The sequence below is a fragment of the Muntiacus reevesi genome, chromosome 9 (assembly GCF_963930625.1).
Source record: "Muntiacus reevesi chromosome 9, mMunRee1.1, whole genome shotgun sequence".
NCBI lineage: Eukaryota > Metazoa > Chordata > Mammalia > Artiodactyla > Cervidae > Muntiacus > Muntiacus reevesi.
This window is the reverse complement of record NC_089257.1, coordinates 39296787-39318061: the sequence shown is the minus strand read 5'-3', so window position 1 is coordinate 39318061 and position 21275 is coordinate 39296787. Positions and strand designations below refer to the sequence as shown.

At 44.7% G+C, this 21275-nt stretch overlaps 1 protein-coding gene across 1 annotated transcript in view; it reads right to left on the bottom strand.

Moving 5' to 3' along the window:
- CLPB (ClpB family mitochondrial disaggregase) overlaps positions 1-21275 on the bottom strand; it is a 151511-nt gene that overhangs the window by 114580 nt on the left and 15656 nt on the right. The window contains exon 3 of the mRNA XM_065943964.1: positions 4441-4527. Within this exon, the coding sequence (XP_065800036.1) occupies positions 4441-4527 (87 nt within the window). The remainder of the gene's footprint in view (positions 1-4440; positions 4528-21275) is intronic.

The window sequence follows — 21275 nt, the reverse complement described above, 5'->3', positions numbered from 1 at the left end:
TATCCCCTGCACATACATGTTGATCAAGAAAACAGAAAAGACAAACTTTCAATTGACAAGTACCTTAGTGCCACTGGACAAAGGGTCAAGCAGTACTCAGTACCTATTAAAACTCACAAGACCATTTGTACCTCCACGATGAGCACCTGACCACCACGGGGCTTTAAAGAAAGCTACATTTGGAGAAACGGCTGTCCTATAAACAGCTTTTGGCCCCCCAGGCTCGGCACCTCCCAAAGCCTTGTTCTGGTCCGCCAGGCTCCTGGAATGGTCAACAGTCGTCACACTCCATTGCTGGCCATTGTCCACTGGGAAAGGTAGGAGGCTCCCAACCCACCCCTCAGTGAAAGAGCAAACAGTGGGGCCTGTGGCTGCCTGGACATCAAAGTAGAGCAAACAGGCCTGGCAGGCCCTGCCTCTCCGCCTACACATCCTGCAAATGCCATCTGAAGGAGCATCCCTGAGGGGGTCATGACTTCCAGCTTGTCACCGCGCACATCAAAGTTTGCACCACACACGAACTCAGCGCATGGGTTCGAATCAAGTTGCCCAAGAGCGGATACTCCACCATTGTATCCAGTTTTAATCCCGTGTTTTCCCAAGTAATTAAGCCTTCTTGCTTATGAACTTGTGACTAAGTAAAGCATCACTGAGAAGTTGTAACATCAAAGTGCCTTCCACCGTCTGTCCATGTTTAGTAAAATTGGATTTCTTTCCGTTCTTAAAGAAAAACTAATTGAATTTAGCTGAAGCCTGGGTATATTTGCACGAGCCAGTAGAGGCTGTGCTAAGTTACAGTGGTCATCCTCGGACCCTGTGGCTTAGCCTTTAGCTGGGCTGGGTCAGAGTGCAACATGGAATGAGGCACCCAGATTTAGGCTAAACAAGTGCCTGTGGCGTGAGGCTTACAGAGAGCTCACTGTGGAGAAGGGGCCCGCCCCTGCCGACTACTCCTCAAGTCAATACTACACCCAAGCTGTTACTAGGCTTGTGAAAGGACTGTCCGAGCAGAATGTTGGTAAATCTTTGGCAGGACGGCTAGTGAAGACAATGGCCATCACAATGCTCAATTCCTTGATGTTAGCAGTCCAAGTAAGCTTCTTAAGGCAAAGGCTGGGATGCTTACTTAGTATCTGAAGGCCCTCTAGCCTAGCACACCAGCACCTAACACAGTATAGTTTTTTTTTTTTAACGTTGCTGGATGCCTAACATGATGATAAAAAGGTACATCAGAACCAAGTTCCTCTCTCCTGAAGAACCAAAATTCGCTGTATCCTTTTTTGCTTGGTCAGGAAACTTCTAACTAAATTCATACTCTATTCCATAAGTTACCTGACTTACAGAGAGTACAGTCTGGTCCCACTTATGTAAAATTAGACACACACAGATATAGATATATAGTGACTGGTTTCTAGATAGAGGAAATTCAGCTGATGGCTCATTGCTTCTCTGTATTATTTTTAAAAAAACAACAAACCTATTTCTGGAAAAGAAAATCTCAAGTTCAATCCTGATAGAATTATCTTTCCTTTTACCAATATGATTTCTGATCTTGATCCAGTTTTAACTCTCCTGTGTACATCTATGTTTGTATTTGAATTTAAGTCACCTCAAACCCTTTTTGGAAATAAAAGGAGGGGATAAATGATTTTCTTTGTTCTATAGCACTATATTTTCTATTCAAAACTAAATAACACTTTCTCCATTCTAAATTAAATAAAATAATAAATACATACACACACACAGATATATATATACACATAAATACATATATAAAAGTTCACAAAAAGTTATCTCCTTAAGGATAGAGACTATCGTGTTCATATCCCCAAGGACTTAACACATTAAGCAACCAGGCACTATAGGCAGTGGAGGGTGAAACGACTGTGCTTTTCTCAGGATATCTCCCTTGAGCTTGTGGGCAGCCAACACTGGAAAGGAGGTGAAGGTTCTCTGTTTTCTGCCTTGAATCCCAAGTTGCTGCCCCTCTACTCTTGCTTGATACAAACCCAATTCAAAGGTGGTGGCATTTCAGGCCTGGACAGCATGATTCCAGACGGCGGGTTTGGTGACTGATAAGATGAGGATCAGCACACTTCTAACACGGAAAAACATTGGCAGATTGTGCTGGGATGGACACAATAATCCTTCAAGACCACTCCCACAGCACCTTAGGAATGCGGCCTATCCTCCCTGAGCAGTATATTCCTGGCATACCAGATTCTACTTTTCCTTTTTTTCCATTAGCACTTCTTATCTCCTAACATATTATATAGTTTACTTGTGTATTGTATTTACTGTATATTGTTTATTTCTGCCTCTTTCTACCCAAGGACCACCACTTGTACTGAAATAAGCTCTTTGAGGACAGGGATATTTGTCTATCAAGAACAGTGCCTGGTAAAGAGAAGGTACCAAACAATTTTTGTGATATGAATAAATAAATCTAACCTGAAAGTATGCTGTTTTCTGTAAAAATCTGGGCTTGCTGGGTACTGGAAGGAAGAGGAGGGCATAAAATAGAAGTTTAAAACACCAATAATTAGTCCCAGGAACCAAGTAAATACAAACCAACACTCTCACTTTGCTCAGTGAGCGTCACTGATTTGCTAATGGCCCTGGATAAAGAAAGAGCAATCAGTTAAACCAACAACTCATTAGATTGAAAGAGAAGTGTCCTCAAAGCACATCTATGAGCAATCTGCTCAATGATTGGCATTACTCTTAAATATAGTGTTATTTCCTATCCTGTATCAATGCTGAAAATATCACACACAGAAGGGCTCACACCCCCTCCCTTTTCTCCATCCCTGGTTATCTCTTGCAGATAGAGATACCTGCAAGCTGGGAAAGACTGGTGGGTGTAGGTGGAGGCAGGGGAATCGGGTTATCAGAAGTAGAACAAACACATGTGATTGCGTGTGGACAGGTCTAGCAGCAGAGAATAACATCTCACCATTCGTAACCTGTAGCACATACATTATCTCATCTGACTCTCACAAGAATACAGTGAGAATATCTGCTCTTCTGTCAGACTCAGTCTCCTCACGCCCTCTGCTTTGATAACATCCTGTCCACACTGCTCTGACATCATTGATTACACTACACTCTGCTTCTCTACCTGCCTATCTTTTCCACATGAGACCATGAACTCCCAAGGCCTCTGATTCCCCAGTGATTAACACAGAGCCTGGCTCAGAGGAGTTATCTACCAAATGTTTGCAGAAATAGTTGCTTTCAGGTGAAGAAACTAGGTGTCCACAGAATTTTGAAATTCAGCCAAGGGTCGGAACCAGAACTGGACACTAGGCTCTGACTTGTAGAGCCTGTTTACATCAATTTTTCTTTTAAAGACTATGTGCTTGGGGCTAAAGAGGCAAATAAGGAGACAGAGTGCTGAGATCAAGTTCATGACAGGAGCAGAGAAGAGAGAACTAGCTCAGGACAGCTAAGTCTCTCAGCCAGTCTGAGGCGGTGCCACCTCAACATTATAAAGTCCCAGTTTGGTTGATTTCTACCACCTTTATGACTCTCACAAAGGTGGTTGGTACTGGCAGATAAAAGCCTTAAAGATCTGATTGAAGGGAAAATGAAAATTGGCACCTCCCATGATCAATATCAGTGGCTGCTACTGAAGTGCCCAGTCTGCCTTCTTTGAAAGCATCTTTTCCTGCTTTTTCAGTCAATTCTTTTGCACAATCACAACTAGAGACTCAAAGCATCCAGCCTGAGCCTGGGATCTGGCAGAGGAAGGCAGCAGTGAGTTACAGTAAAACAAACTCTGCAGGCAGCCAGACCAGGTTCTAAATGCTACCTGTGTGACCTCAGACAAATCACTCTGCCTCTCTGGGCTTCAGCTGTCTCAGCGGCAAAGTTAATACATATGTGGATGGCTGTTGAGTAGTAGAGCTCACTCTCTGTACAAAGTAGACTATTTCAACCTTAACCCAACAGCTGCATGCTAGGGCACTAGGGGAGCGGGTAGGGAAATAGAAGAGCCTGCAATGAGAGGGCAGAACACCCCACCTTCCCTACTTTCTATCAGAACTTCCAAAGGAACAGCCCAAAGAAGCCCTTGCTGGGGACAATGACTGCAGACTGCTCAACATGAAAAGATATGATGGCGGAATCATGATGATAACTTGAACATGTATACTTAATCCCTAACAGGCTTCTCAAACATCTTGTTGCTTCGGTAAAGCAAATGATTCGTCTAAGGTCACAAGGTCAGTGAATGATGGAGCTGGGTTCCAGAGCTAGAGCTTCCCACTCCACATCTCCTGAAAGTTCCATTGCACCAGGTGAAGAACAGTCCCTTAAGCTGAGGCCATTTCCCTGCCTCTGGAGAAGACAGCAGGGGGACAGTCCAAGGGTAGGAGAAGGTTCAGGATCGTGGTCTGCAGAGTTCTGGCAAAGGGAGAGTGAAAGGAGATCTCTCACCTGTTGTTTCGGTTGATGGCTGCCACCATCAGTGCTGTCCAGCCAAGTTTGTGCCTTGCATTGACATCTGCACCTTCCGACAATAGTCTGGAGAGAGACAGAAGTATTTTCAGTGTATGGTTTATCATGGACATAAGAGTGGAAGACATGAAAAATCAACAGGGACTAGATGGATTTTGAAATAGTTATAGACCTCTGAGAACCAAATACCCATCCCAGCTCCTCTGGTCACTATCCCCTGACTCCATGCTTCCTCTTCCTCTCTCTCTTCCCTTAAATGAGTCTGCCTCCACTCTTATCCTTCCAGCCTTCCGAGGAAACAATGTGCCTTCTCTCTATCCAGAATGCTCTCTCCCTGACTCTCTGCCTATTTTAATCCTACTTTCATGGGATACAATCCTGGCTTGGGGGACTCTCCCTCAACAAGACTCTCCTGACTCATCCAGTCCACAGATCTCTGTCCTTAGAATTTCTCCATGCTTAACACCAAATGTCCGACAACACTTCTCATCTATGTAGCTATCAGTTTATAGAAGGATCCCACTTCTCAAGTTTATCTGTATGGTGGCTGTTTGGAATTGGAACTCTTTGCCAAGGAAAGATGGAAAGAGTGTTAGAAATGCTAGATGAGGTTTCTAGGAAAGTTCATGTGAACCTACTTGACTGGATATGTAAGTGCCTAGCATGTGGGTAGGAGCTCAGCAGCTCCTGTTGGATAAATGAACAAGCATGAGGTTTTAACCATACCCCTAAAAGTCTGGGTATTTTAGGTCCTGGTAGCAGGGGACCCTATAATGTGGGGGTAGATAGAGAGGAGAGTAAAGAGAACCAACTCTTACTGAGCACCTCCCACAAGCAGGAACTGCCTGGGAACTTTGCATACATTCTCTCCATTCACTTTTCACACATGCTTAAGGAGCTGATGATGTTAATCTCCTCTTTTCATGGATGAGGTAACAGGTTCAAGGTCACAAAGCTAGGTAAGGGGCAATCCTGTGACTGGAACCCAAGTCAATAATGGCTCTGAAGCCTGAACTCTTCTCACGTCATCACCCCTCCTCTATACTGAACCTGGCTCCATGTAACATGGAAGACAAAAGACTGAATGGACTCCAACAAATCAGCATGATATGCACTTGATCCTGTACTGAATTCTGGAATGGGGGTATGGTGAACACAGGGAGTTTGCTCTAGGGAATTTAGTTGTGGAGGGAGGACCCAGGATAACAGGAAACCAAAGCCTATAGTGTGTGGTCTCCCACCAGAAGTGTTGTAGGAGGCCAGGAATGGGGGAGACCAACAATCAAGAGCATTTCACCAACAAGGAAGGAGCTGCTTATTAGGAATGGGTGTTTGGGGGAACTGTGAGGCTGTCTACTCATCAGTGGGTTCCAGACAAAAGGGCCCTGGCAAAGAGTCCAGATGCTTGGGGTTGAGTCCTAGCTCCATTCTTTTGCCATAAACAGTAGTAGCTGCCCCTCTGGACTAAGCCAACTCTAACGTCTGTGCTGTTGAAGTAAGCAGGTGATGAAGGCTTGGAAGGATGAAGAGACGCAACATGTACTCATTTGTTCACTCAGCCTGTGAACTCATCTGTTCACTCATTTGTTCCCTGCCTTTGCAGACATTGACACAGGCAGTTAAAGCCTGAGGGGAGACAGACCAGCAAGCACATCACCACACATCTGATGAGTGCTAGGAAAAGGGGCTGCAGGTTGCAAGTGTACAACCAGGGAATCTAACCAAGTCTTAATGATCCATCAGGCCTCTCAGAGGAAGTGATGATAACAGAGTTAGCCAGACAAAAGCGGGCAAGGCAGGGGAGGAGTGTTTCAGGCAGAGGTAAAGCCTCTCGACCAGAGTAGAAGGCAGCATGGGTTATATGAGGCCCTGAGAGAGGTCTTGCACAACTGAGGTATGAAGTGTGAGGGTAAAGTGTCGAGAGAGGAGGTTGGGAAACCCTCCTTCTCTCACCTCTAGTTTGAAAGGTTTCTTCTGGGCAAAATCCTTGGCCTCTTATCTTACTACATACTGTTAAGCATCTTTTATGCAGAAACAAGTGTCCATAGTAAAAAATGTTAAAGAGGCTAAGAACCCTGGGGATAATTTTCTGAGACAAAAATCTCTTTTTGGACAAAATCTTCCCTTGTTCAGCAGGCCAAGTGGTGCCGTGGAGAACACAAGGTTCTCAGAACTGAGAGACTGGAGTTCTGATTTTAACTGTGATTCTGCCTGGCTGGCTTCATGTTTCTGGCCCCCAGTCCACAAGACTAGAAAATCAGGAAGGGCTGAAGCAAATCAGAGGTTTTTGAGGGAAAGACCTGAACTCTGTCTTGAAGAACAGGAACAATTTAGAGGAGGAGGAGGAAATACACGCCAGTCAAGGTAAAAGGCACAAGATACTGTTTAGAAGCAGGGAAGTGATGAGAAGGCATATTCAGAGAGACCACCAGGCAGATCCAGCCATGTGACAGTTAACAGCACAGAAACAGGCAGCTGCCAAGAGAGTAAGGGCCTAACAGAGGGTCTCAAAAGCCAAGCTAGGAGGACAAGGCAGTGGGCATAAACCTTTTCGAGCCATGGACTCCTCTGAGAATATGATCAAAGCTGATGATCCTTTCCAGAAAAGTGCACAAGTGCACACACATTCAAAAATGACATAAAACTTTCTTTACATACAACATCCAGAGGTTCATAGGTCCTCAGGAAATCAATAGTGGACCCTACATTAAAAACCCAATCTAAAGGGTTGACAAATGCCTGGCATGTGGTCCTGGGCTCCTGCATTTGAGTCAGAAATCACAAATCTCTCTTAGCAGCTCTTTGCATGGAGCCCTTGAAAGAGCCTCCTCAACACTGGCTCCAATTAGCCACCATCAATAACAGGAAACCTATTTGCCATTCCTTAGAGGCTTACCATAGGCAAGTGGGGTTGTCACTGAAGTCTGGGGTAAAAGAAACTAAAGAATTAACCTAATAGCTTAAGCAAGCTGAGTCTGAAAGGAGACAGAGTAGAAAACAGGGACAAGGAGACCATTTTGGAAGCTGCTGTAACATAGACCAAGGGAGATGAGCTAATGTAGGAGTGGACAGAAGAAACTCAATGAAGCCAGAACCCAGTGACCCGCATTTCCCTGCCTGGGCCCTGAGAATTCTGGAAGCAACACTCTTCTGGAGGCAGTGCTGAAGAAAAAAGATTGAGATGCTTCCTCTTCCGGCCCCTTAAGGGCTGCTGCTGCTGCTGCTGCTAAGTCACTTCAGTCATGTCCGAGTCTGTGCGACCCCATAGATGGAAACCCACCAGGCTCCTCCGTTCCTGGGATTCTCCAGGAAAAAACACTGGAGTGGGTTGCCATTTCCTTCTCCAATGCATGAAAGTGAAAAATGAAAGGGAAGTCGCTCAGTCAGGTCTGACTCTTAGCGACCCCATGGACTGCAGCCTACCAGGCTCCTCCATCCATGGGATTTTCCAGGCAAGAGTACTAGAGTGGGGTGCCATTGCCTTTTCCTTAAGGGCTGAGTGTAGGGTAATAAAAAGGTGAATAGAAGGCTCTGGAGTAAGTCAGACCTGGATTCAAATTCTAGTCCAGCTAGATAATGCTGAACAAATAAATTCTGAGTCTCAGTTTTCTCACCTATCAGGTAGGAACAATAATCTCTAACTTGCAGGGATCCCAACTCAGTACCTGGCATATAGCAGGTACTCATTACAGAGTGTTTTTTGCCTGCTACCCTAACCTGTTTCCATCTCTGTGATGGAACAAAGTGATCTGGCCTCAAGTTGGTAGTGGCAAATTGGCAAGTACCTGGGGATTCTAAGACAGAGTCATACAGGATGACCTGGGTAGTTTAGCCAGGCCAGCTCCAAGCACTCTTTTGTTCATTTATTCAACAAACATGCACACACTCTGTGCCTGGCTGATGCTCGCTACTGAGGAGACAAGTCAGAAATTCTTTTTTTCCCAAGACCTAAGCCAAGCAGGGTTTTCTTTCCTTTTTTAACATGCATGTGTGTATTTATTACTTTTTCCCACAAATAACTGCATTTTAAAATATGTTCACATTGCTAAGGATATAATAATTCCATTTTAAATTGCAACTTAATTCTCCACACCACATCCATCAGAGATATTCCCTCTCTGTTCTCCCAGGCATACCCACCCAAGTAACATTCATCTCTCGGTCATCAAAAGCAGCATTCAAAGAACATCCTGTTGCATATGCCCTTTTGGACCTGTGTGAGTCTTTTCTCAAGGCATGTACTCAGAGTATGATCCCTGGGTTACGGGGTTTACACCACTTGATTTGACTAAATAGCACCAGGGTCCTCCTCAGGACAGCTGTTCCATCTACCCTCTCACCAGCAGAACAGGGGCGTTCCTGTGTACCGCGGACACTTGGCAGCAGCCAACTTCCTAAACACTGCAAGTGCAATAGGTATACAGGGATTTCATGCTATCCTTTTAATCTGCATGTCTCTGATTAGCAACAATTTGGAGCTACTTGTTGTATGCATATTAGCAGGCTGAGGTTTCCTTTTTCTGTACATTGCAGGGTTTTCTTTTAAGAGGAGAAAATGCTGGGAGAGAAGGCTTCTCCAAACTTCCTATCCTTTCAATGAACAGAGTAGAAAGAGCACAGGGCAGAAGATCTGCATTCAAGTTCTAGTTCTGCCACCTCCTGACACCCCAAGAAAGATATATTATCCTCTGAGCCTCAGTCTCTTTACATGCCCACTCCACAGAGGAGCCTGGTGGGCTACAGTCCATGGGGTTGCAAAGGGTCAGACACAACTGAGTGCACACGATGTGCACACACACACACACACACACACACAGAGTACTGAAATCTGAGGGAAAGGGTTCTGCAAACCTGAGGGATCATTCCTAGGAGGTAAATCTTACTGCAATGGTCCTGGAGTCCAAAGAGTAGAGTTTAGATTCTGGTCCTGTCACTTATTAGCTGTGACACCGGGGCTATTAATCCCTACTGTGCAAGGTGGTTGTAAGGATTAAAAGAGATACCACAAGGCAGAACTCCATAAGGAGTGGTGGCACCTGGTGACTCAAGGAAGGACCAGAACAAAGAAAAACCACAAGTGACCCCAACTCCAAACAACTTTTCCCCTTTCAGAGCTAAGTGGGCCCCTCCCCTACTTCCCTCAGGGTGCAGAGCAGCCCCAAAAGTTAGGATTTCACAAACCCAGGTCTCCTCCATTTCATTTTGTTGCTTTGCAAGTGAATGCCCAGCGGGCAGTCATTTCAAAGTCCTGGGACAGCTGGGCGGGTGGATGCCTGCTGAGAGCAGCTGAAAGGGCCTCTGAGGCCTGAGAAAGCCACCCTTGCTCTCCCCTGTGATTTTCACCAACGGACAAAATGCGGCAAGTGAATTAATCTCTTTTAAAAAGAGCAATGCTTGTGACAGAGCACGGTGTCTCCGAAAAGGTTAGGATTCCATCATCCCTGAGATGATGAGTGGAACGCTTAATGCAGGTTGCCACTCAGGCCAGAGCAGCCTGTGGCCGGGGCTGAGGAGTGGGGGTGGGCACCGCAGGCCTTTCTGGGCGCACTCCAGACTTGTGGAGGCCCTTCCCTAATGAACTAGGTCTCCTGCTTGGCAGGGCAGTGGTGGGTGACACTAATTGGGGGTGACCCAGGGGAGATGATGGAGAGGAAACCACACTAGCAGTCCAGAGCTGAATTCCAGCTCGTGTACAACTCCCAGGCAGTAGTGCAGGGCATGAAAATAAATGAGAGACCCCTCAGTTCACATGCAGGCATTTATTTTCCTGCCCCGCTCTACTGCCTGGGAGTTGTACACGAGCTGGAATTCATGGTGGGCAGCCATGGACAAACGAGTGACTCAACCTCTCTGAATCTCGTTTGGTGTCATCTGAGTGACAGCTCATGCTCTCTGAGCCTGTTTCACAACTATTAAAAAAGGGAGAGGAAAAAATAAAAAAGGGAGAGGATGCCACCAGCCCTACTCTGTATGTCACGCAGGGGCACCATGAAGAAATGATGAGACAAAAATAAATAAAAGCACTTGGTATGCAATAAAGCACTGTACAAATGGAAGAACCTATTTTATTGTTATCATCATTTTCTAATGAGTATCCACCCCATTTTATGGAAGTAACAGTAAACTAGGATGATATATCCAAGGTGTACACAGAACTTAGAATATAAGTGCTCCAAATTTTCTGTGGATTGGTAGGATGGTCTCAAATTCCCAAGCAAGGGCAATGGTAGAATAAAAGTTTCCTGCTTCTTGGCAGGACAACCTAGACAGTGTGTTGAAAAGCAGAAACATTCTGCCGATAAAGGTCCGTAGAGTCAAGGCTATGGTCTTCCCAGTGGTCATGTATGACGGTGAGAGCTGGACCATAAAGAAGACTGAACACCAAAGAATTGATGCCTTCAAACTGTGGTGCCAGAGAAGACACCTGAGAGTCTTCTGGACAGCAAAGAGATCAAACCAGTCAACCTTAAGGGAAATCAACACTGACTATTCACTGGAAGGACTTATGCTGAAGCTGAAGCTCCAGTCTTTTGGTCATCAGATGTGAACTGCTGACTCATTGGAAAAGTCCCTGATGCTGGAAATGATTAAGGGCAGAAGGAGAAGAGGGCATCAGAGGATAAGATGGCTGGATGGCATCACCAATGCAATGAACATGAACTTGGGCAAACTATGGGAGATGGTGAGGGACGGGGAGGCTTGTTGTGCTACAGTCCGTGGGGTCACAAAGAGTCGGACACGACTGGGCGACTGAACAGTAGCAGCCCAAAAGCTGATGATTTCCACAGGAGAGTAACGAATCAAGGGGGGGAGAAAAAAGAAGCAACTCTCCCATCTATCTTCAGGAGAGTACTGAAGGTTCTGGGCCAAACAGGTAGCAGCGGTTACCTCAGGTGGGGAAGGGAGTCAAACTTTCACTTCCTGCTGTGATTGCTTCTCTATTGTCAGAAGTTTTGCTGCTGTTTTTTTTTTTTTTTTATAACAATGACCATACTATTACTCCTTAAAAAAAAAAAAAAGTTTCTTAAGAGAAGAAAAACTTTGGACCTAGAGACTGTTATACTGAGTGAAGCAAGTCAGACAGAGAAACATAAATATGTAACATCACTTACATGTGGAATATAAAAAAAAAAAAAGATACAAATGAACCCATTTACAAAGCAGAAATCAAGGGCTTCCCTGGTGGTTCAGTGGTAAAAAATCCACCTGCCGATGTAGGAGACAAGGGTTTGATCCCTGGTCCGGGAAGATCCCACCTGCCATGTGACTACTAAGCCTGTGCACTACAACTACCAAGCGTGCACGCTAGAGTCAAGAGCTGCAACTGTGGCGCCCCCGTGCTGCAGTGTGGCAACCACTGAAACCCGCACGCCTAGAACCTGTGCTTCGCAGCAGGACTAGCCACTGCAACGAGAAGGCAACCCAACAAAGAGCAGCCCCTGCTCACTGCGGCTAGAGAAACTAGCCTCGCAGCAACAAGGACCCAGCACAACCAAAAATAAAAAATAAAAAAAATAAAAAAAACAGAAATCAAGTCACGGATGTAGAAAACAAACATGGTCACCAAGGGGGAAAGGCAGCAGGGGAGGAATAAGCTGGGAGACTGACACTGACACATACACACTATATATACACTAGATAACTAATAAGAGCCTGTTGCATAGCACAGGGAACACTACTCAATACTCTATAATGGCCTGCGGGGAAAGCAATCTGAAAAAATATGTAGATCTGACTCGCTTCGCTGTACAGCAAAAACTAACACATTGCAAACCAACTATACTCCAATTAAAAAAAAAACCATTTGAAAAAAGAAATCACTTTAAAAAAGAAAAAGAAAGACTTGCCCCTTCTTCCTCCCAGAAGTCTTCCCTAAGATAGCCTTGGCCTTCAGAATGGGAGAAAATAATAGCAAATGAAGAAACAGACAGAGGATTAATCTCAAAAATATACAAGCAACTCCTGAAGCTCAATTCCAGAAAAATAAATGATCCAATCAAAAAATGGGCCAAAGATCTAAACAGACATTCCTCCAAAGAAGACATACAAATGACTAACAAACACATGAAAAGATGCTCAACATCACTCATTATCAGAGAAATGCAAATCAAAACCTCAATGAGGTACCATTACACGCCAGTCAGAATGGCTGCTATCCAAAAGTCTACAAGCAATTAATGCTGGAGAGGGTGTGGAGAAAAGGGAACCCTCTTACACTGTTGGTGGGAATGCAAACTAGTACAGCCGCTATGGAGAACAGTGTGGAGATTCCTTAAAAAACTGGAAATAGAACTGCCATGTGACCCAGCAATCCCACTCCTGGGCATACACACTGAGGAATCCAGATCTGAAAGAGACACATGTACCCCAATGTTCATCGCAGCACTGTTTATAATAGCCAGGACATGGAAGCAACCTAGATGCCCATCAGCAGACGAATGGATAAGGAAGCTGTGGTACATATACACTATGGAATATTACTCAGCCATTAGAAAGAATTCATTTGAATCAGTTCTAATGAGATGGATGAAACTGGAGCCCATTATACAGAGTGAAGTAAGCCAGAAAGATAAAGAACATTACAGTATACTAATGCATATATATGGAATTTTAAAAGATGGTAACAATAACCCTATATGCAAAACAGAAAGAGACACAGAAGTACAGAACAGACTTTTAGACTCTGTGGGAGAAGGTGAGGGTGGGATGTTCAGAGAGAATAGCACTGAAACAAGTATACTATCAAGGGTGAAACAGATCACCAGCTCAGGTTGGATGCATGAGACGGGTGCTCAGGGCTGGTGCACTGGGAAGACCCAGAGGGATGGGATGGAGAGGAGGGGATCGGGATGGGAAACACATGTAAATCCACGGCTGATTCATGTCAATGTATGGCAAAACAATACTGTAAAGTTATTAGCTTCCAATGAATAAAAATAAATGGAAAAAAAAAAAAAAAGATAGCCTTGGCTTATACTAACCCGTATCTACAGCTGTCAGTTTCCCTGCCCCGCATTCCCAGTAGTCAGGATCACCTCCTAGAAATGCCTTGTTTCTTGACTCCTGGTGCTGGCACAGTGGCTCAGGGCCTAGACAAATGAATGCCTGTGGCATTCTACAAAATGCCCACACAGATCTCTCCCCTATACTCATATGCCTGTCTTTTCCTAAGAACTCAGGCTCCTGCATATATGCAGAAGGTCGTAGGCGTGGCTTCTCTCTCAGGGCTGAGGATACTTAGACACAGGCCTGGGGCTGAAGACCATGGGTTTCAGTCATGGCTCTCTCAACAACTAGTTGTGTGACCTGGACAAATCTGTCTCTTTGGGTCTCACTTTTCTCTGTGGTAAAATAATGGAACTGAATTAAATGATTTCTCAAGTCCCTGCCAGAACTAAAGTCTTAGGATTCAAAATATCAACAGCATCAAAGAAGTTGAGAAGTGAACTCCTAGCAGTCACAGGCACCAGCATGACTTCCAAAGAAGAGAGAACTCCTCAGGTTTGCTGTTTATTGGAGGGAGGGGGTCCCAGACAGGGATACAGGGCAGTTTTGAGTTATTCTGACTTGATCAGTTCTTCTACTCAGGGGAGGGAGGTACCACTTGGTTTTTCTTCCTTCTTCTTTATGACCAATCAATACAAAACGGCCAGTGAACTTCAATCGTGCATTGTTCCAACTGATTTCCGGACCCTTCACACGAACTGCCCTCAGCTGCAGCTGGGGAGGGGCTTGAAGGGTGGGGAGCCCTGTCCCACCTGCACCAGAGGCCTGGAAGCAGTGAGCCATGCAGACTCAATCATGATTGCTATCTGGGCAACAAGGTCCTGACTGGAGCCTCACAGAAGGTCCTGTTTACAGTAATAACAGCGCCAGGCCCTGCTGTCTGAGCAGAGGCAAGGTGCCTGGGGCTAGAATCCACACGCAGCCTCCATCTGTGCCTTATCTACCGGTTGGCCTGGGCTGGGAGGGGTGGGGCAAGGGAGGAAAGACAGCTCTCAGAACCCAGCACGGGTTAGACAATTCCAGGCAGGTCCCAGAGCTACAACTCCACAGACACGGGGCCTTTCTGGCATCTTTTGCTTTCAGTCCTTGAACTGAACACTCTCTTTCAAGCGTGGCTCAGGGCTTGGCCCCTAGGAATCTCTCCAGGTGCTCTCATTCCCGGTGAGGCGGCCCATCCCAGCACTGCCATAGCTGGACTACTCCAGAGGGCAGTGAGTGGGCAGTGAGGGGGAGGACTGTCACTTACACAGTACTGACAACAAATGAGGTGCACTGCATGACATATCTGCATGCTTCATAACCAGTTAACTTCCTATCGTATAAAGTTTTTAAGTTTCCGAATGTAAAGACGGATGTGCTGAGATCAGTCTATCCAATCCTTTCTTTTTATAGATACACATACAGAGGCTCAGAAAGCACCCACCTTGGAACAGCCTGATGCAGATATAAGCCCGCACCTGTCTCTTCCAGACTGTGTGACTGTGGGCAGGTCATGTTAACCTCTGAACCTCAGGCATCCCACCTCATCAGTCTGGTAACTGAGGTAACCAAAAATGTACGTGTACTTCTAGTGTTAACTATCATCATTACCGCTGTTCTATGTGTTCAAAGGCACACAGTGGAGGAGCTGTATCAGAACTTCACTGAATACTGCTGGATTAAAAAAAAATAAAAGCCAAAGCTGGGGGGGAACATTCTTTGTCCCATCTTTCTTATAGTTTCTAGCAGGAACTTGGCACACATTAAAGTGCATAGATTATTATTTTTTTTAACTTTTTATTTTGAAATTATTTCAAATTCACACAGCAGTTAAAAAACAGCGTGCAAAAAAAAAAAAAAAAAAAAAACAAAACCCAGCGTGCACACACACAAAACTCAGGTATATCCTTCACTCAGATTCTCATTACATTTTACCTCACTCCTTTTCTTTCTGTTTTTTCCTAGATCACATGAGAATTTGTTTCAGACATCATACCCCTTTATTTCCAAATATTTCAGGACGTACCTCCTAGTATGAGGACATTCTCTTACAAAGCATTAACCAATAATGATCAAATTCGGTACATTTTAACATTGACAAAATATTTTTATCTAATACACGACCCATATTCAAATTTCCTCAATTATCCAAACAATATGCTTTATAGCAATCTACCCTCCACCCCAGACTCAGATATAAGCCAGGATCAAAACTGGAATCACACATTGCATGGGCCTTCAGTCTTCTTTCATCTGGAACAGTTCCTCAAACTTTCTTTGATATATATTCATGACACACACACTTTTACAGAATAAGGCTGGTTTGTCTGTAGACTTCTTCAATTGGCATAAGAATTTGTTGAGGAACCACTTGCTCTTATTCAACTATTTACTGCACAAACTTTTCATGAGACTGGTTATTACAGGACTCTAAGCAGGATACTGGACTCTCTGATGAATTCTGCAGTGTTCTTACCTTCAAGGCATTCCCTGCATAGTCATCTGGCAAACAGCTAAAACATAAGCAAGCACCAAGTGAGTGTAGACCAGAACAAGAGCCACAGGCATGCCTTCCTGGAGGCAGAGGCATGAGCTGTGCCAGAAAGGATGGGCAGAAGCACAGATTCCCTTAATGGACTCCTGGGATCTTCTATGGGAGACAGCTCTGCTTCCCCAAGCAGTGTGTGCCATGGCGGGGACTCAATAAAACACAAATCCAACAATACGAGGCCAGAAAGGGGAGGGAGTGGTCCAGGGCACCCCCATCTGGGTACCTCTGTTCGGGGTCCTAAGTTGTGTCCCACTCAGCAGCTGGTCTGTCTAGGCAGCTGAAGTGTGGGAAAGGGCCGTGAGCGCCACCTACTGGCACCACAGCAGGCCTGTAGGCTCCACAGAGGGCAGTTGGGCAGCTGGGTGTTGCCAGGAAGACTGTTATCCTATGGCAATGAGACACAGAAGTAGCCCAAATTTCTTAAATTGGGTTGGCACTTGAGCTACTACTGCTAAGCTCCAAAACCCTATGAGATTTTCAGTAAAGAATGGACTGTGCAAAGCCAACCACAGTGTCTGGCCCTCTACATGGGAGCAAAGTCTGGCTTTCACTACTTCAGGTTCGTCCCAGAACAAAGTAGGCTCTTCTCCAAGGTAGGCTCTGTGCTGAGCACTGAGGGTACAGATCAGTCATACATGGATCATGCCCACAAGAAGCTCCTGGTCTGAACTGGTGGCGGGGAAATGGAACACAAGTGTTTTAAGGATCACAGGTGCTCTGAAAGCTGTTTGGAGAGGGTCAGTGAGCACACAGCATGCTTGGCTCTTTCGGTCTTTCAAAACTCTTAAATGGTGGTATTCAAAAGAGCTTGTGTTTCTAGAGCAGCCTACTACACACCAGGTACTTGACATTTATAATCTCACCTGGTCCTGTGATTAGAGAAGGAGCCCGAGTCATGCAGAGAGAGGGTAACTGACTTGCCTAAGATCACATGGTCAGTAAGTGGCAGGCTGGGCTGGAGCCCAACCCTCTATTGAACCACACTGCCTTCCAGGGCATATAGCCCAACTTCTTCTCTTTTTCTACACATTTAGCCCGGGATCAGCACAAATAGCTGATGGGACTAATCAGCTGACCCTGATGAAAAGACTCCGATGCTGGGAAAGACTGAAGGCAGGAGAAGAAGGGGATGACAGAGGATGAGGTGGTTGGATGGCATCACCGACTCGATGGACCTGAGGTTGAGAAAGCTCCAGGAGATGGTGAAGGACAGGGAAGCCTGGCATGCTGCAGTCCATGGGGTCGCAAAGAGCTGGACATGACTGAGCGACTGAACAATAACAATCAGCTAACAGATAATGATAAAAAAAAAAAAAAAAAAAGGAAAAGCCTTACATAGAAAGGAGGTTAAATGATGAATGGAGATACTCTGATTAATTCTGCTGTCTAGAACCTCCTCCCTTGGAAGGGACCCCTTCTCTTAGACTGAAGATGGGACAGGCCAGATCCCTTCATGGTAGTCTCCAGACTACCACCACCACTTCCACAGCTGCATGGCAATACAACACTGTAAAGTGGCCTTGGCTTTAGGTTAAAACAAGCTTGACAAACAAATCTAATCAGTAGGTTTTAGAGGTATAGGAAGTCCTAGTTCTCTGCAGACAAGCTTAACAGACTCTCAGAGTATAATGCATCTGCCGAGAAAGCTAATACAAACTCAGGCCATGTTAACAGACTCATAAAATCTCTAAAAAGGGGATCACTGCCCTGCTCTACACAATGATCACGCCACACCAGAATTCAAATAGGGCACCAAAAACTTTATGACCATTTCATTACAAAATGACTAGGGTGAGAGAAGACTTGATACCATAGTTTAGAGAACCAAGGTTTATTTGGCTTGGAGCTATTAATATTTAAAAGTCTGGAACAGGGAAAGGGAGCTGTGTAGTCTTAGAGAACAGAACAAGGACCAAAGAGGCAAGCTGTAGAGACAGCTAACTACATAACAGCAGCTCACCATGTGTCAAGCGCTATGCCAGGTGCTTTCATAACATTACCTTGGAACTCATCACAACATAAAGTATTTTTCTGATAACAAAGTGCTGTGTGTGCTCAGTCACTCAGTCATGGCCGACACTTTGCAACCCCATACAGCCTGCCAGGCTCCTCTGTCCATGGGATTTTTCAGGCAAGAACACTGGAGAGGGTTGCCATTTCCTCCTCCATACAGAGTGCTTATGCTTACATTATTCCAACTGTCCAGAATGTCTTTCTACCCAGCTCCTTATATCCCAATACTAACATCTCCAGGTCCAGACTGAATGCCCCTCTTGTCTATAGAGACTTAATCTTTTGTAGGTACTAATTACAATTCTCTTACCAAACTGAACGTTCTTTGAAAAGCAAAGGTCATCACGATACATCATGATTCAATGCTGAATGGGGCATACTGCTCATAATGGGCCTTAAGAATAAATAAATGGCAGAGAAAATGTACAAATGACCAAAAAAAAAAAACTCATGAAAAGATGTTCAATATTATTAGCCATCAAGGAAATACAAAACAAAACCACAAAGAGGTATCACACTTCACACAATGGCTCTAATAAAAAAGACAGTAACAGGTGTTGGCAAAGATGTGGAGAAATCAGAACCCTCACATTTTATATTGCTGGTGAGAATGTTAAAATGGTGTAGCTACTTTGGAAAACAGTCTGACCATTTCTCAAAATGTTAAACATACAGTTACCCATATGACCAAGCAGTTCTACTCCTAGGTATCTGGCCAAGAGACATAAAAACATACATTCACACAAAAATTTGTACATACATGTTCGTAGCAGTGTTATTCATAATGGCTGAAAAATGAAAACACAAACGTTCATCAACTGATGAATATGTAAATAAAATGTAATATATCTATACATGGAATATTGTTCAGTCATAAAAACAAAGTACCTGCTACATAAAAACAAAGTACATGCTACAACAGAGGTGAACCTTGAAAATATATTAAGTGAAAGAAGCCAGTCACAAGAGGACAAATATTGTATGAGTCCATTTATATGAAATACCCATACAGGGAAATCCATGGGAAAAGAAAGTGAATTAGTAGTTGTCAGAGTCTGGGAGAGAGGGGGAATGGGGAGTGACTGCTGAGGGACTGGATTTTGGGGGGTAGGGGGAAAGCAGTGATGAAAATGTTCTGGAATTAGGACACAGTGATGCTTGTATAATCTTATGACTATATTAAAAAACCACTGCACTGTATACTTTAAAAAGATGAATTTTATGAGGTGTGAATTATATCTCAAAAGGAAAAAGAATAAGTGAATGAGTAAATGTTTACTCAATCAGAGTAAGCTTATTACTCAGGAGATAAGAGTATGCCTCATACCTAGAGGAGCCCAACTGTGTGTGGGATGGTGCCCATCAGAGAACCTAAAGAGGAGGCAAGGACACTGGAGAGGAAGTGAGGCTGAAGACAACAGTGCCTTGGGTCCTGTCTGACCCATCAGGGGCTGTACCTGAGTCCCAGGTGGCCCTGGGAAGGACACTGTTCTCCCGCTGGACTCTGACCCCTGGGGATTCCATGGGACTCCTCCAACTGTGTGTGCTTTACATTTGGTCCTGCTCACTATCTGCAAACGCTGGTCAAATACACAGACTTCCTGGGAGGCCTGGGCACTATCCCCACAAACAAAAGGGCACTGAGATGGAAGCCTGAGCTCAGCCTCAGAGGGGTATTCTTATGCAGCCTTCCTGGGCCTCCCATCCACATGAATGGAGGATCCTGGAGACCAGTCAGTCTGCCGAGCCACTGGACCCTGCTGGGGAGACTCTGGAGAATAAACAAGGTTTCATTCAACCAGTCAATCAACTGGCCAGACTCCATCTGTACTGCATGCTTTCTGAGTGCCCAATCAGCCTTGTGTGAGTAGCTATGGTGGAGGCAGGAAGAGGTGCTGGCCACCTAGCTGGGACAGCATGGCCTGGGTGAGGAGACACATGCATGAAACAACTGTGGAGAAAGACAAGGAGGTGAAGACTCAACTCAAGTCTGGCTCAGATTTTGAGGCTTTGGGAACTTTGATAAGAAAGATCATCATGGGCTAGAACAAGCAGTTAACTGCAGTGAGAAAAGCATACACTCTGCATTTATGTGGGACTTGGTTTAAATCACAGCTCTAGTCCTTATGAGCTGCAGGGTATTAATCGCTCAGTCCTGTCTGACTCTTTGTGATCCCATGGACTGTAGCCCGTCAAGGTCCTCTCTCCATGGGATTCTTCAGGCAAGGATACTGGAGTGGTTTGCCATTCCCTTCTTCAGGGGATCACTCCGACCTCAGGGATAGAACCTGGGTCTCCTACACTGAAGGTAGATTCTTTACCGTCTGAGCCACCAGGGAAGTCCATGTGGAAAATGGTCACAGCACAATCTGTTTTGTAATACTGCAGCAAAGAATGAAGATAATACATACACAGTATCTTGCACTCTGCCTTGTGTACACACACAGAGTGAGTATCTAATAAACAGCAGCTATTACTACTAGGGAAGGTGAGCTTTCTGGAAGAGAAGGGCTTGAAGGGGGCAATGAACTATGAATAGGATCTAAACGAAAGAACATGGGTGGAGCTGGAAGCACTATAAAGGCTAACAGGTAGGAAGAAGTGAGCTGCATGCTTAGGACTAGAGGAGCTAAGTCTGACTGGAATGAGGGTTCCTGGGATGGAGCGGAGTCAGGTTTGGCTGGCAGGAATGTGGCGGGGGGCGGGGGAGGGGGCGCGGGGAGCGCTGTCAATGAAGAGCAGAGTTGAGAGCAGGATAGGTTAGGGATCTAGATTTGACATTCATTTTCAGGAACCCTGTACTGTCCTAGTAAGGCAGATTGAAATGGTTCTCCCTTGAGCTACAAAACATCTTCCTAAGCCTGGAAAAGTGCTGGGAGGAAATTGTGACTCAGGCAAGCTTCATTCTCCTTCAAGCCTCATAGCATCCTCACCTATAAAATGAAGTGCTAGGACACTTCCAACGGGGGCAACTTTGGTAAATTACTCAAGCAATCCAAACTTCTGTTTTATCATCTGTGAAATGGAGCTATACTACTTTCATAGTTGTTAAGGATTTAGTAATTTAAGTCTCACATAATGCCTATTTCAAAAAAGGCATTCAATAAACATCAGTCACTATTAGTAATAGTTAATTATGTTATTAAAATATTATTATTTTATGTATTTTAATATATATATACAAAGAATAAATGTTAAAAATATACAAAATTATATCATTAAAATAATATGCTAAACATTAAATGAAACTCTGAATAAATGTGGG